The following is a 24,672-nucleotide window of genomic DNA, read 5'->3' as shown; positions in this document are numbered from 1 at the left end:
TTTGTTAATACAGCAGCCAATAAGCCACGGTCGTTCACACCTCATGATGTGGATTTGATTTTTGTTTGTTGTGCCATGTTTATTATTTCTGTTGACATCAGTGGAATGGTGGATTACATAATATTAATTGTGTAATATCCACTTTTTCACCTAATCTCTGAAGAGCACTCTTTTCAAATAATGAGCGCTTCTCTCTCTCAGAAATATTGCAGTGACAGATCCTTATTATTGGTGAGTATTGACTTTCTCTTATTTTAGTCAAAACATCTTTTGATGACCTCTTAAGTCTTTCATTGCTGTGGTAGTAATGATAGTTTTAAACTTCTAAGTGTTTTTTTAAAAGCATCTTTTATAATTTTAACTAACTAGCTGTTAATACATTTCTCCAAAAAGCAGTGACATGAAATAAACACTAAAATATCTGGGGTCATGGGGCATGATGTTTACAACTTAGTATTAAATGGTTCAGAAACATACCTTCACCAATGCACAAACACACATACACACACCCACATTCAGAGAACTGGGCAAAATGTTAACAGCAACGTGGGTAAGTGGTATGTGATGTTCTGTGTACTATACTTGGAATTTTCATGTGAATTTGAAACTATTTTTAGACAAACACATTTGTTTTAGATAAAAATGTTAGTAATGTTAAAAATGTCAATACTTCTTATAGCTTTATTTTTAATATTTTCTCTGTGCAATTTAAAACTTGTTATTACAATGTTCTTGCTTTTTGAAATTTCAAAGCAGGAGTTCTCTAGATAGACATAATTCTGTGTTCATGATTTTTAATATTTTACCCTCAAAATTTTGGTATAATCTATGCTGTCTCTCAAATACTCTGAATTTTATTTGAATGTAAAGCAATGGGAATATGTGCGTTACTATTTATTATTATATTGTCAGCATGACAAGGGAATATTCTGATACAGTAAAAACTTCTGATATCATGTTTTCTAGAAAAAAGAAGAAAACATTTCAAATATTGATCAACTACAGTTTATGGGAGTCACAAAGTAAGTAGGGAACTTTGTTGCATTTTAATATAAATAAGAGTAAAATACATGACCAGGGATTAGTAATCACTCTGGAGTTGCTTTATCCCAGACATCACATCACAACCTCCTTGGGCAGAATATGTAACAATACCCTACCATACTAGGCTGAGCACCAGCCAACAGATTATTTATAAATAAACTAATATGTTTCTTGAACCACTGAAACAGAAAAACTATTAGCCAGTCTATAATCAAGATAATTGCATCTATAAGACATGAGAATAATAGAAATAATCTTAGGTCAAGGGGAAAATGGAGGAAAAAAAATAGAAGATACTTGATTCAATTCTATTTAAATGCATTCGAAAACATGAATAAAAGAAACAATTTTGTATATATATTATAAAAACCAAGTCCAGCCAAGACAGAAACTCTAAGAAGATTAATTACCATGGAAGAAACAGAAAGTTATAAAAGGGTATCCCTCCCCTTACAAAACCAAACCAAGTCAAAACCAAAATCCAACCCACTAGAAGTAGATAATTTCAAAGGTGTATTATATCATTGCCTCAAGAAATAGAAAACTTCAATGTTACTTAAATTGTTTTAGAGCAGAGAGAGAAGGAAAACTATTGGTTGCTTTTATGACACCAGTATAACTTTGAACAAACCAAGACAATGCCCCCATCCCCCAAACTTGGGACAGATTCCATTTACTAATGTTGATGCAAAATTACATATAAATAGATAGAATTTAGGGATGTGTTATATGCATAATACATTTTATTCTAGGAATGAAAGGATAGTTCAATACTAATAAATTTCTTAATGCAATTTATTCACAATGATAATTCAAAGGAGAAAATAATGATTATACCCATAGATGCCTTTTGGGTTTTTGATAACGTTCATTATCCAATTTTGATACAGATTCTTAATGAAATCAGAATTAAAGGGTACTTCCTTAACATGATAAGTAAAGTCAATATTGTGCCTATGTAAAATGAGACAGTTTTCATATAAGCCAGGGATAAGAATTTCTATAATCATCTTCGTTAACTAACAATGTTCAAGAAATAACAGTCAGATGTATTAAATAAGACAAAGCAGAGGTATGCAAATAGGAAAGGAGGAGGCACAGTGGCTGTTATTTGTAAGTAGTATGATTATATGAGCCCATATCCTATGAGATGGACTGAAATAAATATAAGAAACATGGAAGATAACTCGGGGTAAATAACTGATTATAAAATTAATATTCAAGAGTAAAACTCCATGGGATAAGGAGATGTGTGACAAATAAAGGACAGATTTATGTGGACACATATTTATTCATTTATTTATATCTGTCACCCTCCAAAAGAATGCCAACTGCATGGAAAAAGGATGTACTTTGTATACTACTCTACCTCCAGTCCCCCCAAAATGCCTAATACATAGTGGGCACTCAAGAAATATTTTTGAAAGAAGGGATGACTCTATAAGATAGATTTACTCTTTTGTGTAGAGACAGATGTGCAAAGATACATTACTTTTAAATAACAGATAAAAATGGAAAGCAACTGTAACATCCATTAGTGGTGATTAAATAGCTATTAAAAATAATGAGGTGTATTTCTGCATATATAAACCCCTCTAAGACAAATCGTTAAGTTAAAAAAAGCAAGACACTAGTCCATAATACAAGTCTCAACACATTTAAAAGGACTGAAACAATATAAAATATATTATCCTCCAAGTATAAATCATTAGAATCAACAGAAAACTGGGAGATCCTAAATGTTTAAAAAATAAACATGTTTCTAAATAACCTATGGTTTATAAAATAAATCACAAAGGAAATAAGAAGACATCTTGAGCTGAATAAAGAAAACATAAAATATAAAAATTTATGGAATTCAGCTAATGAAGTGCTTACAGTGAAATTTATAGCTTTAAATAATTTTATTAGGCAGAAAGAGAGTCATTAAGCTTTTACTTCAGGGCAAAGTAAAATCAAAGATAAAATTTATTAGGCAGAAAAGGCAAAGTAAATCAAAGATAAAATAAGTAGAAGAGAAAAAACTAAAGATCAGAGTGGAAATAATTAAACTAGAAAATAGAAAAACAATGAATCAAAAAATTAGAATAGACCTAAATTGATAAAATAAATTTAATTAGTAATTGAAAAATCTTCTGGGTAAAAACCCAGACTAGATGTCTTCACTGGTGAATTTTATCCAAACTTTTAAGGGGGAAATAATATTAATACTACACAAACTCAGAGAACAGAGGGAAAGGCCAATATTATCCTGAAAAAAAAAAAGCAGATAAAAGAAAATTACAGAAAATCTCCTATCCATAGGTTCAAAGATTCTTAATAAAACACAAGCAAACACAATCTAGCAACATGCAAAAAGAATCATGCACCATAATCAAATGTGGTTGTCTCAGGAATGATAAATCAGTTTAATATCTAAATAATCATATAATTATAGCACTTTATTAATGAAGAACAATACTACATGATCATATCAATAGTTGTGGGAAAAATATTTGGTGAAAGTCAAGACATGTTGATTATTAAGCCTCAATAATTTACGAATAGAAGATTGGAATTTTCTCAACCTGATAAAGGGCATATGTCGAGATGCACCCCACAGGCCTCCCTGTAAGTCTGTTGCTTACCCAGCTTTAAGACCTAGGAAACAAACAGGAGTCAGGAACAGAGACATCAATGGTTTAATGGATGGCGGAGTTTACATGTCTACAGCAAGATTGTAGAGAGATATCTAGGGCTCCCCAGTGGCTCAGATTGTAAAGAATTGCCTGCAATGCGGGAGCACTGGGTTTGATTCCTGGGTTGGGAAGATCCCCTGGAGAAGGGAACGGCTACCCAATCCAGTATTCTGACCTGGAGACTTGCACGGACCGCAGAGTCGGACACAACTGAGTGACTTTCACTCAGAGAGATATCCCACTGTGTGTGGTTGATGGCAGGCAGGACAGTGGCAGTCTTCATTCTTGCAGGAGCAGGGAGGAGAGGAGGTTACGATTTACAGGAGTGGGGTCACTAGTTACCAGGGAAACCAGTAGAGGGGCATGACCCTTACCACGCGCTTGATAAGAACAATCACCAGCTGGGGCCTCAGGCAAGTACAGAGGAAGATCAGTCGTGTATATAGCGTTTAGGCGAAGCAGGCACTGGTCGGGTGAAGGATAGACAGATAACAAGAGAATAGTCCTCTTGAGTGCCCTGACCACACAAAATATAAAAACTATATTAAAAAAAACTACTTAATGGTGAAAAGCGAATGCCTTATCACTAAAATCAGCAGTGAGATAAGGATGTGTGTATGGGTTAGTTGCTCACTTGTGTCCGACTCTTTGCAACCTCACAGACTGTAGCCTGCCAGGTTCCTCTGTCCATGGAATTCTCCAGGCAAGAATACTGGCGTGGGTTGCCGTGCCGTCTCCATAGGCTCTTCCAGGCCCAGGAGTTGAACTTGGGTCTCCCGCATTGCAGGCAAAGTCTTTATTTATCATTTAAGCTACTTGGGAAGCCACCCCTCCCCGCTTTTTTTTTTTCAGTTGAGGTAAGGATGTCTCTCATAATTATTTCTATTCAACATCATACTGGAAGTTCTAGCTAGTGTAGCAAGTCACAGAGAAAAAAATTGAACACATAAAACTGTAAAGAAGAAAATAAAGATTTACTACTAGATGACATTAAAACTATATAGAAAATTTGATGGAATTTACAAAAAAAAAAAAAAAAGTCCCAGAACTAAAGTGAGTGTAATAGGGTTACAGTGTCCAAGATCAAAACAAAAATATATATTTGTATACATTAGCAATAAACAATCTGAAAATGACACTGAGAAAACAATTCCATTCACATTAATTTCAAGAAGAATAAAATAGGTAGGAATAAGTTTAACAAAAGAAGTACAGATATGGACACTAAGGACTACAAACCATTGTAAGAGAAATTAAAGGAGATTCAAATAAGTGAAGAGATATACCACATTTATGAATGGAGAGATTCACTGGTGATTCTTCAAAAATTGTTCCATAGATTCAATGCAACATCAGAATCTCACCAGGCCTTTTATTAAAAAAAAATAATTTAAAAAGTTGACTCTAAAATTTATATGGAAATGCAAAGGGTCTAGAATAACCAAAATAATTTTGAAAAAGGAGGCAAAAGTTGGAGGACTCATACTGCTTGATTTTAAGACTATATATAAAGCTAGTCTACAGAGTGTGGTATGACCATGGGGATAGACATACAGGTCAATGAAATAGAATAGAGTCTAGCAATAAACCACATTTATGCCAATTCATTTTTGACAAAAATGCCAAGGAAATCCAAGGGGAAAGGACAGTTTTTTTTTTTTAATTTAAAGAAATAGTGCTAGAACAATTGGAAATCTATAGACAGCAAAATGCACTTAGACATTACCTTATTCTATGCTCAAAAATTATCTTCAAATGGCTTACAGGTTTAAATGTTAAGAGTTAAAACTACAAAAGTACTAGAAGAAAGCAGGGAAAACTTTGTGATCTTGGATTACACAAAGATTTCTTAGATCTAACACAAAATAAAGATTCATAGAAGAAAATAACGATAAATTGGATTTTATAAAAAAAAAAACTTCTGTGCTTCAAAAGGAAGCATTAAGAAAATGAAGAGACAAGCCACAGAATAGGAGAAAATATCTGCAAATCATTTATCTTCAAAAATACATGGATTCAGAGTATAACAAGGACTTTTACAACTTAATATGATGACAAACAGCTCAAGAAATATACAAATGAGCAAAATGTTGAGTAGGCATGTCACCAAAGAAGATAATTAATGTTAATAAACATATGAAAACATACCATGGTAAACATATGAAAAATCAGAGAAATGTAAATTAAAATCAGAAAAGGCATCATTATACCTAAAGAAGGGTATAATCAAAATGACTAACGGTACCAAACATGGGCAACAATGGGCAGAAACTGAAAGCCTTACACATTGGTAGTGGGGATATAAAATGGTATAGCCATTTTGGAAAACACTCGGGCTATTTCTGAATATTTTAAATATATACTTATCAAATAACCCAACAGACCCCTAGGTATTTACTCAATAAAAGAGAAAATATATGCACTCACAAATACTTATATGTAAATGTTCACAACAGTATTATTTATAAATGTCAAACTTGAAAATAACTCAAATGTCCTTCCACTGGTGAACAGATTTTTAAAAAATGTATACCCATACAATGTAATCCTACTTAGGAATAAGAAGAAACAAACTATTCATTCTTTTCCCTACATGGGTAGATCGCAACAGCATTATGTTAAATAAAAAATTAGTCTGTAAGATTCCACATACAAAAATGTCTAGAAAAGCAAAACTATCCAGAAAGCATATTAGTGATTATCTAGGGGCTGAGGGAACTGGGATGATGGATGTTCTAAGAATTATGGTGATAGCTGCACAGCTAAATCACTATAGCAAAACCTATTGAAATATATACTTCTATTAATAATTGAGGCTTCGAGTGGTGTAGTGGCAAAGAATCCACTTGCCGAAGCAGGAGATACAACAGACATGGGCTCAATTCCTGGACTGGGAAAATCCCCTGGAGTAGGAAATGGCAACCCACTCTAGTATTATTCTTGGCTGGGAAATTCCATGGACAGAGGAGCCTGGTGGACTCCAATTCGTGGGGTCTCGGAGTTGGACTGAGGACACTCAGAGCTGGTCTCAAGACCGCTCAGATCACTCACAACTCAGAGCTGACTGAGCCACTGAGCACACTCATAATTGGTGAATTCTATGGTATGTAAATAATACCACAATGATGTTTGTTAAAAAATAAAATATACCTTAATAATCAAGCTATTCAGAGCCAGACGTGTGCATGTATAATATCATTCCATTCATGTTAAACACACTAAATATATTAACATACATGCTAGTTAAGACCACAAAATTTTTGGAAGTGTGTATATATAAACAATATGGTTACCTCTAGGAAGAGGACTAAAATCGTGGGAAAAGAGAATTACTTTTCATTATATACCTTCTGACACTATTTGTTTGAAAAAATTAAACCACATAACCACTTATAAATAAAAAAATCCTATAAATAATTTAAAACAATTGATGATCCTGATACAAAGACCTAGGTACATGAATTTGCTCTTGAAAATTTATGCTTATCTGAGTGAGGCTATAAGTACTTACGAGTAGCCTATGGTAAGATAAAGTGATTTTCATCATACAACATGTTAGTTCCTATTAATTCCAGAGATCTGAGTTCAGATAGTAGGAATATGAGGAAAACATGAGAGGTTTTTTGACCAGAAGTACTTTAAACATCACAGGGTACTACATTCTGCAATTCTATACTAGCCACAGAATAAAAACAAATTCCTCATCCCAAACACAAACAAAATGCAAACAAAACTTTGAAAACTGGATTTCTATATTCATCTGCATAAACACTCAATCACTATACTGTACTGCTCAGTGAGTACAGAGTCCGCCTGCAATCCAGGAGACACATGAGACACAGGTTCAGTCTCCCCAGGTCGGGAAGGTCCCCTGGAGGAGGGCATGGCAACCCGCTCCAATATTCTCATCTGGAGGATCCCACGGACAGAGGAGCCTGGAGGGCTACAGTCCAAAGGGGTGCAAAGAGTCAGATGCGACTGACTGCACACCACCCCCACACCCCTCCCCACACACTGTACATCTGAAACTAAGGCAATACTGCAAACCAACTGTGTCTCAATTTAAAAAAAAAAGAAAAAACAAAGTAAACTTTGAATACGTGAGGATTAAATGGAGATGCTGGAGAGTAGAAGAAAAGGACAAACAAGAATAGGGTGGTCTGCTGACGGCTGGCACACAGGCACCTCTTCAGTAAAGGTATAAATAGCACCAATATGAGTATATATTACGCGTGCATGCTAAGCTGCTTAAGTTGTGTCCAACTCTTTGCAACCCCAGAGATTGTAGTCCACCAGGCTCCTCTGACCACGGGGATTCTCCAGGCAAGAATACTTTGGGGGTTGCCTTGCCCTCCAGGAGATCTTCCCAACCCAAGGGTTGAACCTGCTTTGCTTATGTTTTCTGCATTGGCAGGCAGTTTCTTTACCACTAATGCCAGCTGGGAAGCCCAAATATTTATTATATATATGGGCATATATATACATGTATGAAAAAATGATTTCAGAATACTTTTTCTACTATATCATGCCTTTTAAAAAGGTATTACACACAAAAATTTGTCCAGACTTGTTTCTATGACTCATATAGAGGATACTGCAGTGATTTTCAGCTATACCATTTAATATCAAGAATCTGTCTCAAAGATTTAATTTTGATTGCACATTATGAAATTATGGCTTTTTAATTAACGGTATTTGTTTTAATCTTAAGCAATGGAAAATCAAAATACACTGTCAATATTGAATTATCAAGTTTCAAGTGCAATTTTGTAATAATGCTTTAAGGTCATATTTAAGACTTCTGCTATCATATTACTTTCTTTTTAAAGACAGGAACATAGTACTTTGTGTTCTATGCCTATTTGTGAAATACTATGCCTAGTATTTCATATCCATTTTCACACAAAAATCAATAATGTAAATACTTCTGTAAGGGGAAACACCTGCAGAAAGGGCAAAAAACATCATAAAAGGTGCTTCTTTCAGCTTTGACTGCTTTCATTTGCATTTCAAACTGTCAGGGCTTTCCTGCTGTTTTTAATGCTTTGAATAGACAGTCACATGCCACATGCACGCTCTTCACTCAAGAGTTCCTCACAGTACTGCGCCTTCTGACCCTTTGCTGCTGTAGCTCTGGTGGTAATCTACAGACATTTAATGAGCACCTATTGTGGGCCATTTCACTAAGAACAGTACCAGAAGCATAGGTAGTATTATCATCAGAATATAACAGATGCAACATCTCAGACTCATGGACTGAGTGTCTTAAGTCCTCAAATTGGTAAGTAGAAAACTAGGACTTGCTGGAACCCCTTCATTTATACTGTTTTCAAGTACCCTCTCTATCTCTGACCCTCCCCTCTTTTTTCTTCCTAGTTTCATCGATAATCAAGAGCAGAGTAGCAGAGAAATGAAGGAGGTGGCCTCCGCCTAGCCCCATTCCCTTCTTCACAGAGCAGGGGGAAGGTAAGAAACCTCCAGGGCTTCTTGCTGCTTCCAGTTCCACACTTCACCTGGGATACGCAGCCCAGAACTTCAGCCCCAACCCTGCTCCATAACTTTCTTCCCAGGTCACAGAAGGTGCTACAGGTAATTATTGATGAAGTGTTCCTGTAAGCAATGGAAGAAGTGTCCTGAGCAACCCTATTCACCGCTCTGAAAAGATATTTTCTATTCAGACACCGTTCCCATTGGTCCTTATGGGGATTAACAACACTGTACTTGAGCTTGGAAGGAGTTCAACCAGCTTCTACCTGCTAGCATGCATGCCTATGGACAATTCAGAGCCTTGTTTCCTTCAGAAAAATCAAGTTTCTTACTTTAGTCAATGGAAACTAGTCTGAAGCTCCACAACTGATATGTTAATAAAGTTTTGGAATATAACCTATTCACACTCAGGAATCCAATCTTTACCCTTTCAGTTCACAGCAATATATATATATATATATTCACTCACACACACACACACACACACACACACACACACACACACACACACAGAGTACATAGGCCTATACATAGGCCTCACCTTACAGCTTGCGGGATCTCAGTGCCTTGACCAGGGACTGAACCTGTACCCTTGGTAGTGAAAGCTTGGAGTTCTAACCAGTGGACTCCTAGGGAATTCTCCATAGCAGTAGATATTTGTAAGACTGAAAGCACTATTTTTATTATGTTTAATATAAAATAGGAAAAATGTTCTCAAAATTCTCAAAATTCAAAAGCATCGCTTCCTAGACTCATATTTTTCTCTATTACTCTTACCTTCAACTTTTAAAGTATGATTTCAAGGCTTGTGGTTGCCAAAGGAGAGGGATGGGGAAGGAAAGGACTGGGGATTTGGGATTAGCAGATGCAAACTATTATATATAGAAAGGATAAATAATGAGGTCCTACTGTATAGCACATGGAACTATATTCAATATCCTGTGATAAAGCATGATGGAAAGGAACATGAAAAGGAATATATATATATAAAATTGAATCACTGCTTTACAGCAGAAATCAGTACATTATAAATCAACTATATTCAATAAAAGTTAAAATTAAAAAGTACAATTTCATTCAACCCCAAAGAAACTTCCATTTTTTCAATATTATTATAAAGGTTCTATAATTTCACCTGTATACTGATTGCTAAGCCAGCCTTTATCTTACCTCCTCGATGAATAATCAAAGAAGTCTCGCTTCCAATGGGACAGTCCTTAAGTATATCCACTACTTCCGTATGGCTCAGGTTCTGTACATTCTGCTGGTTGATCTCAATAATGAGGTCGCCTTCACACAGGCCAGGGCATCCCTGAATGTCAAGTATTTGTTTCACCCGCTGTCCTGTAGGACTGTCTGCAATGGTGAAGCCAAAACCCTGGGCACCTTTCACAATGGTTAAGGTCATAAGTTCAGCTTGGGTGGCCCCAGATGAAGCCATAGATACATTGTCGTCATGGACAGGTGGTGGATACGTGCCATCTAGCTGACCATCAGCTGGCATTGAGTGCAAAGTATGAGGCGGCCGATCTGTTATATCTGGAACCGACTGTGAGGTCCGAGAAATGTATTCCAAATATGTTTCATAGTTATGTCTTCCATTGACCATCACTGGAGGTGGCCTCTCCATTATTGCAAGGGGTGGCACCATGCTGTTAGCAGGATCTTCAGGATCAAAGGGCAAAGGGTAGCCACGACACAATACCAAGTTGACACTCTGACCAATAGGAACAGACTGGAAAAGTTTGACTACATCTGCATGAGTGTGTCCAAGGACACAAACTTCATTAATATAGACAATGACATCACCTGCAAGGGAAAAAAAGAGAGAGATTGACAACATGAGGTAAGTTCAATTAACATTGACATAGAGAAATGGAATTATTTGTGAGACTAGTGAAAGAGGTGCTCTGTTTCTCAGTAAGCAGTGAGAAAATCAATTAGAATAGTATCTAAATTCCCTGTAAGTGACTCAAGGTTACAACAGGTCTGCCAACAAACATAGTGATCAAATGCTGAAAAAAATGCTATTTGGTTATTCCTGAAGTTCAGAAACAATTTCATATACAGGAATAAAGCTACAGAAACATATAGAAGAATGTGTACCTTGAAGAAGGACACATTCTTTGTTTCTTTTTCATCTTCATTTTCAGTGCAATTCAGTTAAAAGAATTTTCAAGTTACTGAGACGTGGTAGAAACAAGTTTCAGATGATAATCAAAGCCCGGTATTTGGGTTTTTGAGCATCATTTTACTGAGTCAACAGTCTTTTTTTTTTTTCCCATTTATTTTATTCTTCTACAGTAAACTGCAATTGCAAAGGTTCCATGTGAACACAGGTAGATGTCTAGAATACAGATTTTGGATTCAGGGATCTGGCTCCATATCCTGGCTCTACTACTTAGCAGATCTGTGCTGCTGGGCAGGTGACTTACCTGCTTTGAGCCACGGTTGTAAAGTTGTGAGGATGAAGTGAGATGATGCAGAAAAAGGGCTTGGTGCAATGCCTGACACAGTGAGTGCAATAAGTGTGGACCAGTATTAATATTATTGTTGCTAAAATAAGATGAGGCTTCCCTGGCAGCTCAGTTGGTAAAGAATCTGCCTGCAACGCAGGAGACCTTGGTTTGATTCCTGGGTCAGGAAGATCTGCTGGAGAAGGGAAGAGCTACCTACTCCAGTACTCTTGGCCTTCCCTGGAGGCTCAGATGGTAAAGAATCCACCTGCAATGTGGGAGACCTGTGTTCAGTACCTCAGTTGGGATGATCCCCTGGAGAAGGGAACAGCTACCCACTCCAGTATTCTGGCCTGGACAATTCCATGGACTGTATAGATCATGGGGTAGCAAAGAGTAGGACACTACTAAGCAACGTTCACTTTCACTTTCAAGATAAGATGAAGAGGATTTCAGACTCTGGTCTTAAATAGGAAGCTGCCATAGATTCAACCTCTGATCTCAGATAAACAGATATTTCTGTAGATCTTTTTTAAAAAGGCATTTATCTTTTCATCACAATGAATTTTTAATATTTTATTTGGCTGTGCCATGTAGCTTGTGGCATCTTAGTTCCCTGACCAGGGATTGAACCCAGGCCCTCAGCAGTGAAAATATGGAGTCTTAACCACGTGACAGCCAAGGAATTTCCCCCAGTGAATTTAATCATGGAGTTACTGAAGACCACTGGTCAGAACTTAACTTTATGATATTAAAATTGTCCTGAATTTAAACAGTGTTAAAAACAATTCAATCATGTATAAATAATAATTTTATTTTTAGAGCACTGTTTTACCATGGATTGGTATTTTTATCCTTAAAAACCATAACATTTGAGAAATGAACTTGCAAACTGAGACTGTCTAATGATGCTGGAGAGTATGTGAGATATGAAAAGACATACTTTCACAGATTGTCAAGTGAATAATTCAACAGCTATCAGTTTATCAGGATAATTCTGAAATGGGTAATATAAATGGCTAGAAAGTTCATTTGGAGACATCATTGCCCATCAAAAAAACAGAGGTGAACTTTCAGAGTTAAATACTTTTTTGGCTTCTCTCAGTTGTCTGATATAAAGTGATTTATCCACTAAATATATTGTGTGTGTGTCAGCTGCTCAGGCACATCGGACTTTTTGCGACTCCATATACTGTATCCTGCCAGGCTCCTCTAGCTATGGGGATTCTCTAGGCAAGAACACGGGAGTGGGTTGCTATTTCCTTTTCCAGGGGATGTTCCTAACCCAGGGATTGAACCTGGGATTCCTTCATTGTAGGCAAATTCTTTATCATTTGAACCACCAGGGAAGCCCAAAACACATTTTAAAAATAAGTGATTCTATGAACAGAACAGTCAGTAAAATGCCCTTAACTATATACACTCAGTTAACAATTACCAAATGCTAGAGAAATACTTGAAAGGGTTAAAAGATACAGAGACAGAAAAGGAAAATCAACCAAACAAAACAAAATAGTATTTTCAGTGATCCAGTTTAGGTCTGATTTTGGAAAATGTCACACACTGTATGCCTGCTCAGATGGAACTTGACTCTTCAGCTGCATCTATCAGAGAGGGTGCTGATGTCATGACTGGGACACTGGGCCGTGACTTAGGACTGAATTGAGATGGACATTCGCTCTCTGCTACTATGACTTCTCAACAGACTTGAGCCATTGCGGATGCTTTGGCATCATTTTGAACTGGTTAGGGTCATCCTAGAGTCCCAGAGATGTATTTAAACCAGATATTTTTTTCATCTTCCCTGGCTCTTCTGTTTTTAAAGTTGTTATACATATTTACACACTGAAAGTTGAAAGAATATAAACACTTGTGTACTATCATCCAGCTTAATGATTAGAACATTGCTCATATTAGTTGAAGACCCTCTCGGTAGCACCTTTTCCCACTTGCCTTTCCTTACTGTCCTTTACAAAGGTAACCATTGTCCTGCATTTGAGGTTTGTTATTCAAACGTCTTTATATTTTTATGATATATCTAGGTACCCATAAACAATACCCCTACATAATGTTTAATCTCTAGAACAGGGGGCCATGAGGAGATACACCATGTCCAAGGTCAGGAGTGGGGGCTGTGAGGAGATACTCCACTTCCAAGGTCAGAGAAACTCAGTAAGACACTAGGCACTGAGAGGGGGCATCAGAGAGCAGACAGACAGAAACCACAATCACAGAAAACTAATTAATCTAATCACATGGACCCCAGGCTGCTCTAACTCAAAGAAACTATACGCCATGCTGTGTAGGGCCACCCAAAACAGATGGGTCATGGTGGAGAGTTCTGACAAAGTATGGTCCACTGGAGAAAAGAATGGCAAACCACTTCAGTATTCTTGCCTTGAGAACCCCATGAACAATATGAAAAGATAAAAAGATAGGACATTGAAAGAAGAACTCTCCAGATCGGTAGGTGCCCAACACGCTACTGGAGATCAGTGGAGAAATAACTCAAGACAGAATGAAGAGATGAAGCCGAAGCAAAAACAACACCCAGCTGTGGATGTGACTGGTGATGGAAGCAAGGTCCAGTGCTGTAAACAGCAATATTGCATAGGGACCCGGAATGTCAGGTCCATGAATCAAGGCGAAGTGGTCAAACAGGAGATGGTAAGAGTGAACGCCGACATTTTAGGAATCAGTGAACTAAAATGGACTAGAATGGGTGAATTTAACTCAGATGACCATCATATCTACTACTGTGGGCAAAAATCCCTTAGAACAAATGGAGTAGCCATCATAGTCAACAAAACAGTCCAAAATGCAGTACTGGATGCAATCTCAAAAATGACAGAATGATCTCTGTTTGTTTCCAAGGTGAACCATTCAATATCATGGTAATCCAAGTCTATGCCCCGACCAGTAATGCTGAAGAAGCTGAAGTTGAATGGTTCTTTGAAGACCTACAGAACCTTCTAAACTAACACCCAAAAAGGATGCCCTTTTCATTATAGGGGACTGGAATGCAAAAGTAGGACGTCAAGAAACACCTGGAGTAACAGGCAAATTTGGCCTTGGAGTATGGAATGAAGCAGGGCAAAGGCTAATAGAGTTTTGCCAAGAGAACACACTGATCATAGCAAATGTTCTCTTCTAACAACACAAGAGAAGACTCTACACATGGACATCACCAGATGGTCAACACTGAGATCAGATTGATTATATTCTTTGAAGCCAACAATGGAGAAGCTCTATACAGTCAGCAAAAACAAGACTGGGAGCTGACTGTGGCTCAGATCATGAACTCACTATTGCCAAATTCAGGCTGAAATTTAAGAAAGGGAAAACCACTAGACCATTCAGGTATGACCTAAATCAAATCCCTTATGATTATACAATGAAAGTGGGAAATAGATTTAAGGGACTCGATCAGGCACTAGAGTGCCTGATGAACTCTGGACGGAGGTTCATGACATTGTACAGGAGACAGGGATCAAGGCCATGCTCAAGAAAAAGAAATGCAAAAAAGCAAAATGGCTCTCTGAGAAGGCCTAACAAATAGCTATGAAAAGAAGAAAAGTGAAAAACAAAGGAGAAAAGGAAAGATACACCTATTTGAATGCAGAGTTCCAAAGAATAGCAAGGAGAGATAAGAGAGACTTCCTCAATGGTCAGTGCAAAGATGGGCTCAATAAAGGACAGAAACGGTATGGACCCAACAGAAGCAGAAGATATTAAGAAGAAGTGGGAAGAATACACAGAAGAACTGTACAAAAAGATCTTCATGACCAAGATGATCATGATGGTGTGATCACTCACCTAGAGTCAGACATCCTAGAATGTGAAGTCAAGTGGGCCTTAGGAAGCATTACTACGAACAAAGCTAGTGGAGGTGATGGAATTCCAGTTGAGCTATTTCAAATCCTAAAAGGTGATGCTGTGAAAGTGCTGCACTCAGTATGCCAGCAAATTTGGGAAACTCAGCAGTGGCCACAGGACTGGAAAAGGTCAGTTTTCATTCCAATCCCAAAGAAAGGCAATGCAAAAGAATGCTCAAACTACTGCACAATTGCACACATCTCACATGCTAGTAAAGTAATGCTCAAAATTCTCCAAGCCAGGCTTCAGCAATACGTGAACCGTGAACTTCCAGATGTTCAAGCTGGTTTTAGAAAAGGCAGAAGAACCAGAGATCAAATTGCCAACGTCTGCTGGATCATCAAAAAAGCCAGAGAGTTCCAGAAAAACATCTATTTCTGTTTTATTGACTATGCCAAAACCTTTGACTATGTGGATCACCACAAACTGTGGAAAATTCTGAAAGTGACGGGAATACCAGACCACCTGACCTGCCTCTTGAGAAATCTCTATGCAGGTCAGGAAGCAACAGTTAGAACTGGACCTGGAACAGCAGACTGGATCCTAATAGGAAAAGGAGAACGTCAAGGCTGTATATTGTCACCGTGCTTATTTAACTTCTATGCAGAGTACATCATGAAAAACGGTGGGCTGGATGAAGCACAAGCTGGAATCAAGATTGCTAGGAGAAATATCAATCACCTCAGATATGCAGATGACACCACCCTTCTGGCAGAAAGTGAAGAAGAACTAAAGAGCCTCTTGATAAAAGTGAAAGAGGAGAGTGAAAAAGTTGGTTTAAACCTCAATAGTTAGAAAACTAAGATCATGGCATCTGGTCCCATCCCTTCATGGCAAATAGATGGGGAAACAGTGTCAGACTTTATTTTTGGGGGCTCCAGAATCACTGCAGATGGTGACTGCAGCCATGAAATTAAAAGATGCTTACTCCTTGGAAGGAAAGTTATGATCAACCTAGATAGCATATTAAAAAGCCAGTGACATTACTTTGTCAACAAAGGTACATCTAGTCAAAGCTCTGGTTTTCCCAGTGGTCATGTACGGATGTGAGAGTTGGACTATTAAGAAAGCTGAGCGCCGAAGAATTGATGCTTTTGAACTGTGGTGTTGGAGAAGACTCTTGAGAGTCCCTTGGACTGCAAGGATATCCAACCAGTCCATCCTAAAGAAGATCAGTCCTGAATGTTCATTGGAAGGGTGGATATTGAAGCTGCAACTCCAATACTTTGGCCACCTGATGCAAAGAACTTACTCATTGGAAAAGACCCTGATGCTGGGAAAGACTGAAGGCGGGAGGAGGAGGAGACGACAGAGGATGTATGGTTGAATGGCATCACCGACTCAATGGACGTGAGTTTAGGGAAACTCTGGCAGTTGGTGATGGACAGGGAGGCCTGGTGTGCTGTGCTGCAATCCATGGGGTTGCAAAGAGTTTGGCGTGACTGGGCAACTGAACTGAACTGTATTGAATATCCACCCAAGTATGTTTTTGCATATTTTAAACCTTTTTAAAATGATATACATATTAATACTACATTATATTTCTCAAAATGTATTTTTGATATCTCTTTTGATATATTTACCTCTAGCTCAATTCTCATTGTAATATAATCTCTATTGGGTGACTACATCATTATTTATTAATGTCTATCCATTCTTATGTTAATGGGCACTTGGATTCTTGAGAATTTTTGGTTATTAAAGAAAACTCTGCTATGAACCTCTTTTCATGGCCTTTGTGCACAATTGGGAGAGTTTTTGTTGGGTATCTACCTGGCGTAGAATTGTGGGCATAGACCACGTGCATCTTCAACTTTGTCAGCAATGGGAAATGGCTGACAAAATAGATCAAGCTGGTTTATACTCCCCTCAGTAGTGTATCAGAATTTTCATTGCTCCCCATCTGATACAATGCTTGCCATTCTCAGATTTTTAATTTTCGATAATCTAATGGGTGTGATCATGGTTTTAATTTGTGTTTCCCAGATTGCTTGTGAGAGTGAGCATCTTTTCATATGTTTATTGGCTATTTGGGTTTCCTCCTTAGTACTTTTCCTTTCCCCATTTTTCCTATTGGGTTAGTCATCTGTTTTTAAACACATTGACCATTGTCTGCCCACCTCCATTCTTGACCCAACATCTTTTGTAGGTTTGGGAGGCAAACATAGAATAGAGAACCAAAGTCTTTGGACTGCTTCCCTACTCCATCACTTACTAGCTATGTGACTCTCAAAACCAGCTTAAATCATCTGTGACTCAGATTCTGCAGAAGTAATGAGGAACAATGATCATAGCAACTTAGTGTGTTACGGGAAATAAGAAATGAGATCATGCAGGTGAAAGTGTTTGTAAGCTGTAAATTGTTATGCAAAGGATAATTGCTGTTTCAGGAATTATTATCTGTCCTTGGTTATATCTGTTTATAAAATCAGGACAGTCCCACCAAGATATTCCCACCACAGTCGTAATTAAGGTAGATATGAATTTCTAAGTGGGCAAGGCAAAGGCAGGAGAGTAACAAATGTTGTTCTCTAAGGCTCTCCCTAATTTTAATCACAGTTAAACTCCCCAGCCTCCACGTTGCTTTCTTCTTCCCTCTACTATGCCAGAAAGTCACAGAAAAAAAGAACTAAGGGTAATATTCTAAGCTCTTGTGGTTCCCTGCCAGGTCTAAAGAGTAGTTACTTGAATTATAGTGATTAATGTTATCTATTTTTGAGTTTTAATGTGATCTTGCTATTTAGAAATAGAATGAGAACTACTTGTGGTTCTTAGTGAGACTGCCTTCTAAAACTTATGGATATTTTCCACTCAGAGCAATTTTTCAAGTCATCAAGCAAAGCGAGTGCTAAAGAACCCTGCAACAATCTCTTTATGGAGCTACCCAGAAGATTTCTAAATATAAAAGATCAGTGGTCAGTTATGACATCTAATAACCTGACACGACTTAACTGCTCATTTAAAAAAGTAAACGGATGCCTAGATATGGTGTCACGCCAAAGCTGTTGTCGATGGAGATGTAAGCAAACCTTTGCTTACTCAAATAGAACTGCTGCTGCTGCTGCTACTAAGTCGCTTCAGTGTCCGACTCTGTGCGACCCCATAGGCGGCAGCCCACCAGGTTCCCCCATCCCTGGGATTCTCTAGGCAAGAATGTTGGAGTAAGTTGCCATTTCCTTCTCCAATGCATGAAAGTGAAAAGTGAAAGTGAAGTCGCTCAGTCGTGTCCGACTCTTAGCGACCCCATGGACTGCAGCCTACCAGGCTCCTCTATCCATGGGATTTTCCAGGAAGAGTACTGGAGTGGGGGCGCCATTGCCTTCAGAAGACTTATTTGTGTTCATCTTCCCAAAGTCTGGTGCCACTCTCAGAAAGCACTAAATAAAGTTACATTCTTACATAGCAAAGATACAGCAACTTACAACAAGTAAAAGGAGTACAGTGATTTATAACAAAAGAAAAGTAATTAACTCAAAAGTCTAGCGTTGCTAACATCAAAACTACTATATATCTTTTCCCATATCCCGTTTACATTGATTAACATCCTCCCAGGTGCCTAAAAGATAAAGAATATGGAGGCCTGGCAGCAATCATTGAGTCAACAGTGAAAACCCATCACCAATATTATTTTTAGCTCTTTAGAAAAGGCTCTGTATCTTTAAGATGTTTTTAAGCTTTGTGCCTCTCGCGGTTGGGGGCTGCAAGCAATTCGCAAGCTGTAAGAGGTCCGGGGGAACCTGTTAGGCAAGCCCGAGAGCTATCAGAGGGGGTTTGAGCTGAAACATCCCTTTCAAATGCAGACTAAAGCCCTGACTTGACTTTTTCCTGAGAATATCAGAAGAGTGGAAAAGCAGGCAGGTTCTTTTTTTTTTTTTTTTAAGCAGGCAGATTCTTATTTTTGAGGGGGTGGATGCTCAGGAAATTCCAGGGGGAACCCCTGAAGCTTGATCCCGTCCTTGCGTTCTGTCAGGCTTCCTTCCGCATGACCTTGTCACGGGCGGGATTCCTCACGCTGGTCCCCGACAGGGTGCCATTGCCTTCTCCACAAATAGAACTGATTGGGTAATATTTATAGATTATGCTGTATGAATGTCATTTACATGTTGTGAAATAAAAATATGAGCCACCTGGTATGTGCTTTCTGACAGTGCCATGCTAAGTCCTGAGACAGACTAGGCTTATGTGTGCAGACATGGACATCATTAGGAAAACTGGCTCCAGATCTAACCCTGTTGGCCTACTTAAATGGAAGAATTGAAAAAGAGTCAGTTGCTTGCTCCATCTCTCAATTTATTCTTTTATAAAATGAGAATTAAAATATCTCTTTCATTTCCTCTTTCACAGGACTACTGTGAGAATGAGATCATGCTTGTGAAAATACTTTTAATTTTACCAAAGGAAAGTTCTCCATAAAAATATGATGATGTATTTCTTCTGAGAGCCAAGCACACATTTTTATCGCCATATTGCCTGCGAGGTTAACTGTTTTCTATGTGGCCATTCGCTTCAGGCCCTATTGAGGCCAGATGGTTTCAGGGTTATTGCCTTCAGGTCTGTTGGTCGAATTTGGTGTGACTAATGAGCTTGGTGTCCCCAACAGGGCCGGTCTGATAATGTCCTGATTCCCAGTTATGGGATTTCAAAGTGAAAGTGAAGGAGAATGAGGCTGATGAAGCGGGAAGTTTAAACTGCTGGCCTCTATGAGAAAATGTTCTAAGATAATTGGTTTCTTTCTTAGTCATGGAAATCAAAATACAATATTGGCAATCTCTTGGGTACTTCATTATTTTGGATAAAATAGAGCACTGTGTGTAAAGCACTGCTAAAAATGGAGATATTTTTATACCTCTTTTCTCTGCTCCCACATTCTTTGAGTCACTGTGGCTAAAGAATATTCCTTTTCAGCTGCTCTCACTTACTACCTGGTGTCTATCTCCCTTAACCACCACCTTAGGCCAGACTAGAATGGTTCACTTCACACTCCATTCTCATCCTACAGTCTCTTCTACTAACTTCAAATTACTCAATCTTCAGACCCACTGCTTAACACTCTTTACCACTAGTCTTTCTGGCTTATTTTTGTATTCACCCCCCAATGAATTACCTTTCTGGGCAAGCTGGGATCGTTACTGTTCACAATTCATAACTTGATAATTTGTCTTTTAGTTGAATCCTGCTATTCTTCTACCCCTAAGTGCACATCTTTTCTCGGTATAATTTCATCCAGATAATTCATTTCTTTCCTGACTTTTTCAAAGAAATCCTTCATTATTCCTACAAAGGTTGCTCCTATGACTACAAACTCTTCTGAGATTTTATTCCTTTGTGAGAATTTTCTACCTGTTCCAAGTTTTTTTCCATAAAATATAGAGTATCATTACTATACTGAGAACTCTTTAGGTATTCAATAAGAATAACGGATAGACAGAAAAAAACTGGAATGGATTTCATTCATTCATTGCCTTTAAGCATTTCTAACTTGTTTTGCCATGTCATATGAAAAAAGAAAGTGAAAGTAGCTCAGTTGTGTCCGATTCTTTGTGACTCCATGGACTATACAGTCCGTGGAATTCTCCAGGCCAGAATACTGGAGAGGGTAGCCTTTCCCTTCTCCAGGGGATCTTCCCGACCCAGGGATTGAACCGGGGTCCCCTGCTTTGCAGGTGGATTCTTTACCACCTGAGCTATCAGGGAAGCCAAGTCATATAGATTTTCGTTAAAAGAAAAGTAATTCTGACTACTCCCATCCCACCAATTACATGTACTCTACATTGGAAATTTACTGTTTCTTGGTTTTCTTTCCAGCTAATACAATTTGACCAATTTTTCTTTCTGAAGCTTATTTTGGCTTCTGTTTTTATAATAATAATATATAATTGCATTATACTAGGTAATTTTATTGTAGTATTGAATATTCATTTTCCCTCTGTTCTACAACTCCCACAAAGATAATAAATTTTGACATGTATTTTTGGGAGTCTGCTACTCACCGCTTTAATTAAATTGAAAATAACTGTTCTTAATAAAATGTATTCCCTTAAGGGAAGTATGGTGGTATGTCAGATAGACAAACAGAGTTGAAGCCAGGTCTCTGGGTTGCTCTTTGAAGAAGTAATTCATCAGTTTCCTCATCTACAAAATGGGAGAACAATAGCTGTTCTACCTACCTTATAGCAAAGAGATGTCTGTGAAAGTGTTCTGTAAATTACCATGATACCACATATATAAATATACATATTAAAATTTTTAAACAAATGACTGATAAAGACTAGAAATTAAGAATATATTAAGAAGGGGGAAAGAATAAATAGTTCAGATCTTTAAAAAGAAACTGCTGGATTTTATCAAATTATTTGGCAGTTTGCTTGGAGGAATCTAAGAGGACAGATAAAGTTCATCTTTGTAGCTAAATATGATTTCACAACAAGGAAGACCAGTGCCTCATGAAAGCATCCTGAGATTGCTCATTTCCTTCTAGAATGTAGGTACAATGTAGTTACGGCAGAAGGGTCAGAAGGCCTGTGACGCTGCAGCTGTGGTGGTGGTAGGCGGGACCTTCAGGGTCTTGACATATTCTCAACTATGTCACAAAGCAAAAAGGTCTGATGATAAGTATCCACCAAATAAATGATCTCTTGCCTTTCTCAGTTTTCCAGATGAATCTGTTACAGAGTTCTATGCCTCTTATTGCCCCAGAGTTTTTTCTTACACCTAAATCTAATTTCTTTTGCTAAAGATCACATTTCCTCAATTTCCATTCTCATGGAAGCATCATTGTTTCAAAATAATTTAAAATGGTTTCCAGAATTCCCAAATGGTCTCTTTAGGGTACTAGTTATAAAAACAGCCACGAATTGGAGGAGATTCCATCTTAGATGTTCCGGAAGTAACCATCGTCTATTTAAACATCTGTCTTGTAGACAGCATTATTGCAGACACCACCGAATTGTGCAGAAATGCAAATACTTAAGTTATGGAAGGTATAAGAGACAGGACAAAAGCCTTCATCAGAAGAATCTGAATTTGTTAATTCTTATGTGCTACCTTATAAATGACATTGTGAATGAAAATGAAGTGATTTGATCTACAGCAATAACATAAGGTGTTTTAAATCTCCCTCTCTCTCTTTTTACTTTAAAACACCAAGTATGCCATAATGGAAAGAGCACTGATTTAGGAGTCAGAAAGTTTACATTCTTATGTCAGGTATGCCAATAATTTGTGGTTTCAATCTCTGGGTCTTATCCCTCATTATTAATTTATGCAGCAAGTATTTATTATACTCAATAGCTACCATGAGTCAGGGACTATGGCATAAACAGAGAATACTGAACTGGATGATCTCTAAGGTATATTTTTCAGTCTGAAATTCTAACACAAATTCCCTTGCAGAGACTATAGCTGTCTCTGCAATTGTTCCACCACAGAGGATGGGAACTTGCCTATTATATGGATTTCTGGAACAGTCCCTTAGCTGGTTTTCTTCATATCATAGAAGGGAAGGAGGGAAAGAAGAGAGCCTGGCAAATGGAATGACTCTGAATCTGTGGGATTATGGGGTTCTATAATTTCACCCCTTATGACTAGGACTACAAGGGATGGCTAATAAGCCCCCTCTTCTGATCAAACTGTCTCAGGAACCAGAAGAGTATAAATATTCTACAGGTCAAGGGTATTAGTTTCAGGGACTCAAAAGCCCTGGGCACTGCCTTCTTCTGTCTGCCTCCTGTCAACTCATTTTCATACCATACTCTCTGATGTCCTTTATACTTAATGTCCTTTCAATGCCCGATCAAAGGAGAACAGAGTCCAAGTTCTCTAGTTTAGCAAACAAGGCTCTCAGTCTACATTTTTACTATCTCCTGCCTTTTCCTGACCCACTCTGTGCTTTAGTCGGGGTAAGCTCAGGCCTATGTCCTACACATGCTATGTTTTCCTATCCTCCCATTTCTCACGCTTTGTCCCCACTAATAAACTCCTAGTCACCCTTTCAGACCAACTTGACCTTTCTGATCATCTTTCTGACCACCTCTGACCACCGCATCACTCAGTGTTATTACCTCTTCCTGTGTGTTACCCTTCATGACACCTTAATTCTTCAACCTCTCTAACCACATTAACACCACCTCAAAATGGATTAAAGATCTAAATGTAAGATCAGAAACTATAAAACTCCTAGAGGAGAACATAGGCAAAACACTCTCCGACATAAATCACAGCAGGATCCTCTATGATCCACCTCCCAGAATTCTGGAAATAAAAGCAAAAATAAACAAATGGGATCTAATTAAAATTAAAAGCTTCTGCACAACAAAGGAAACTCTAAGCAAGGTGAAAAGACAGCCTTCTGAATGGGAGAAAATAATAGCAAATGAAGCAACTGACAAACAACTAATCTCAAGAATATACAAGCAACTTATGCAGCTCAATTCCAGAAAAATAAACGACCCAATCAAAAAATGGGCCAAAGAACTAAATAGACATTTCTCCAAAGAAGACATACGGATGGCTAACAAACACATGAAAAGATGCTCAACATCACTCATTATTAGAGAAATGCAAATCAAAACCACAATGAGGTACCACTTCACACCAGTGAGAATGGCTGTGATCCAAAAATCTGCAAGCAATAAATGCTGGAGAGGGTGTGGAGAAAAGGGAACCCTCCTACACTGTTGGTGGGAATGCAAACTAGTACAGCCACTATGGAGAACAGTGTGGAGATTCCTTAAAAAATGCAAATAGAACTACCTTATGACCCAGCAATCCCACTGCTGGGCATACACACCGAGGAAACCAGAATTGAAAGAGACACATGTACCCCAATGTTCATCGCAGCACTGTTTATAATAGCCAGGACATGGAAACAACCTAGATGTCCATCAGCAGATGAATGGATAAGAAAGCTGTGGTACATATACACAATGGAGTATTACTCAGCCGTTAAAAAGAATTCATTTGAATCAGTTCTGTTGAGATGGATGAAACTGGAGCCGATTATACAGAGTGAAGTAAGCCAGAAAGAAAAACACCAATACAGTATACTAACACATATATATGGAATTTAGGAAGATGGCAATGACGACCCTGTATGCAAGACAGGGAAAGAGACACAGATGTGTATAACGGAC

The 24,672-nt window shown here is 38.0% G+C and overlaps 1 protein-coding gene across 5 annotated transcripts in view; it reads right to left on the bottom strand.

Moving 5' to 3' along the window:
* MAGI2 (membrane associated guanylate kinase, WW and PDZ domain containing 2) overlaps positions 1-24,672 on the bottom strand; it is a 1,505,066-nt gene that overhangs the window by 248,102 nt on the left and 1,232,292 nt on the right. For all 5 annotated transcript variants that reach the window (XM_060414641.1, XM_060414642.1, XM_060414643.1 and 2 more), the window contains one exon: positions 10,380-11,018. In XM_060414641.1, the coding sequence (XP_060270624.1) occupies positions 10,380-11,018 (639 nt within the window). The remainder of the gene's footprint in view (positions 1-10,379; positions 11,019-24,672) is intronic.

Source organism: Ovis aries, chromosome 4 (assembly GCF_016772045.2).
Source record: "Ovis aries strain OAR_USU_Benz2616 breed Rambouillet chromosome 4, ARS-UI_Ramb_v3.0, whole genome shotgun sequence".
In the NCBI taxonomy this organism is placed as follows: domain Eukaryota; kingdom Metazoa; phylum Chordata; class Mammalia; order Artiodactyla; family Bovidae; genus Ovis; species Ovis aries.
The sequence above is the reverse complement of the archived record's forward strand: the minus strand, read 5'-3'. Positions and strand labels throughout refer to the sequence as shown.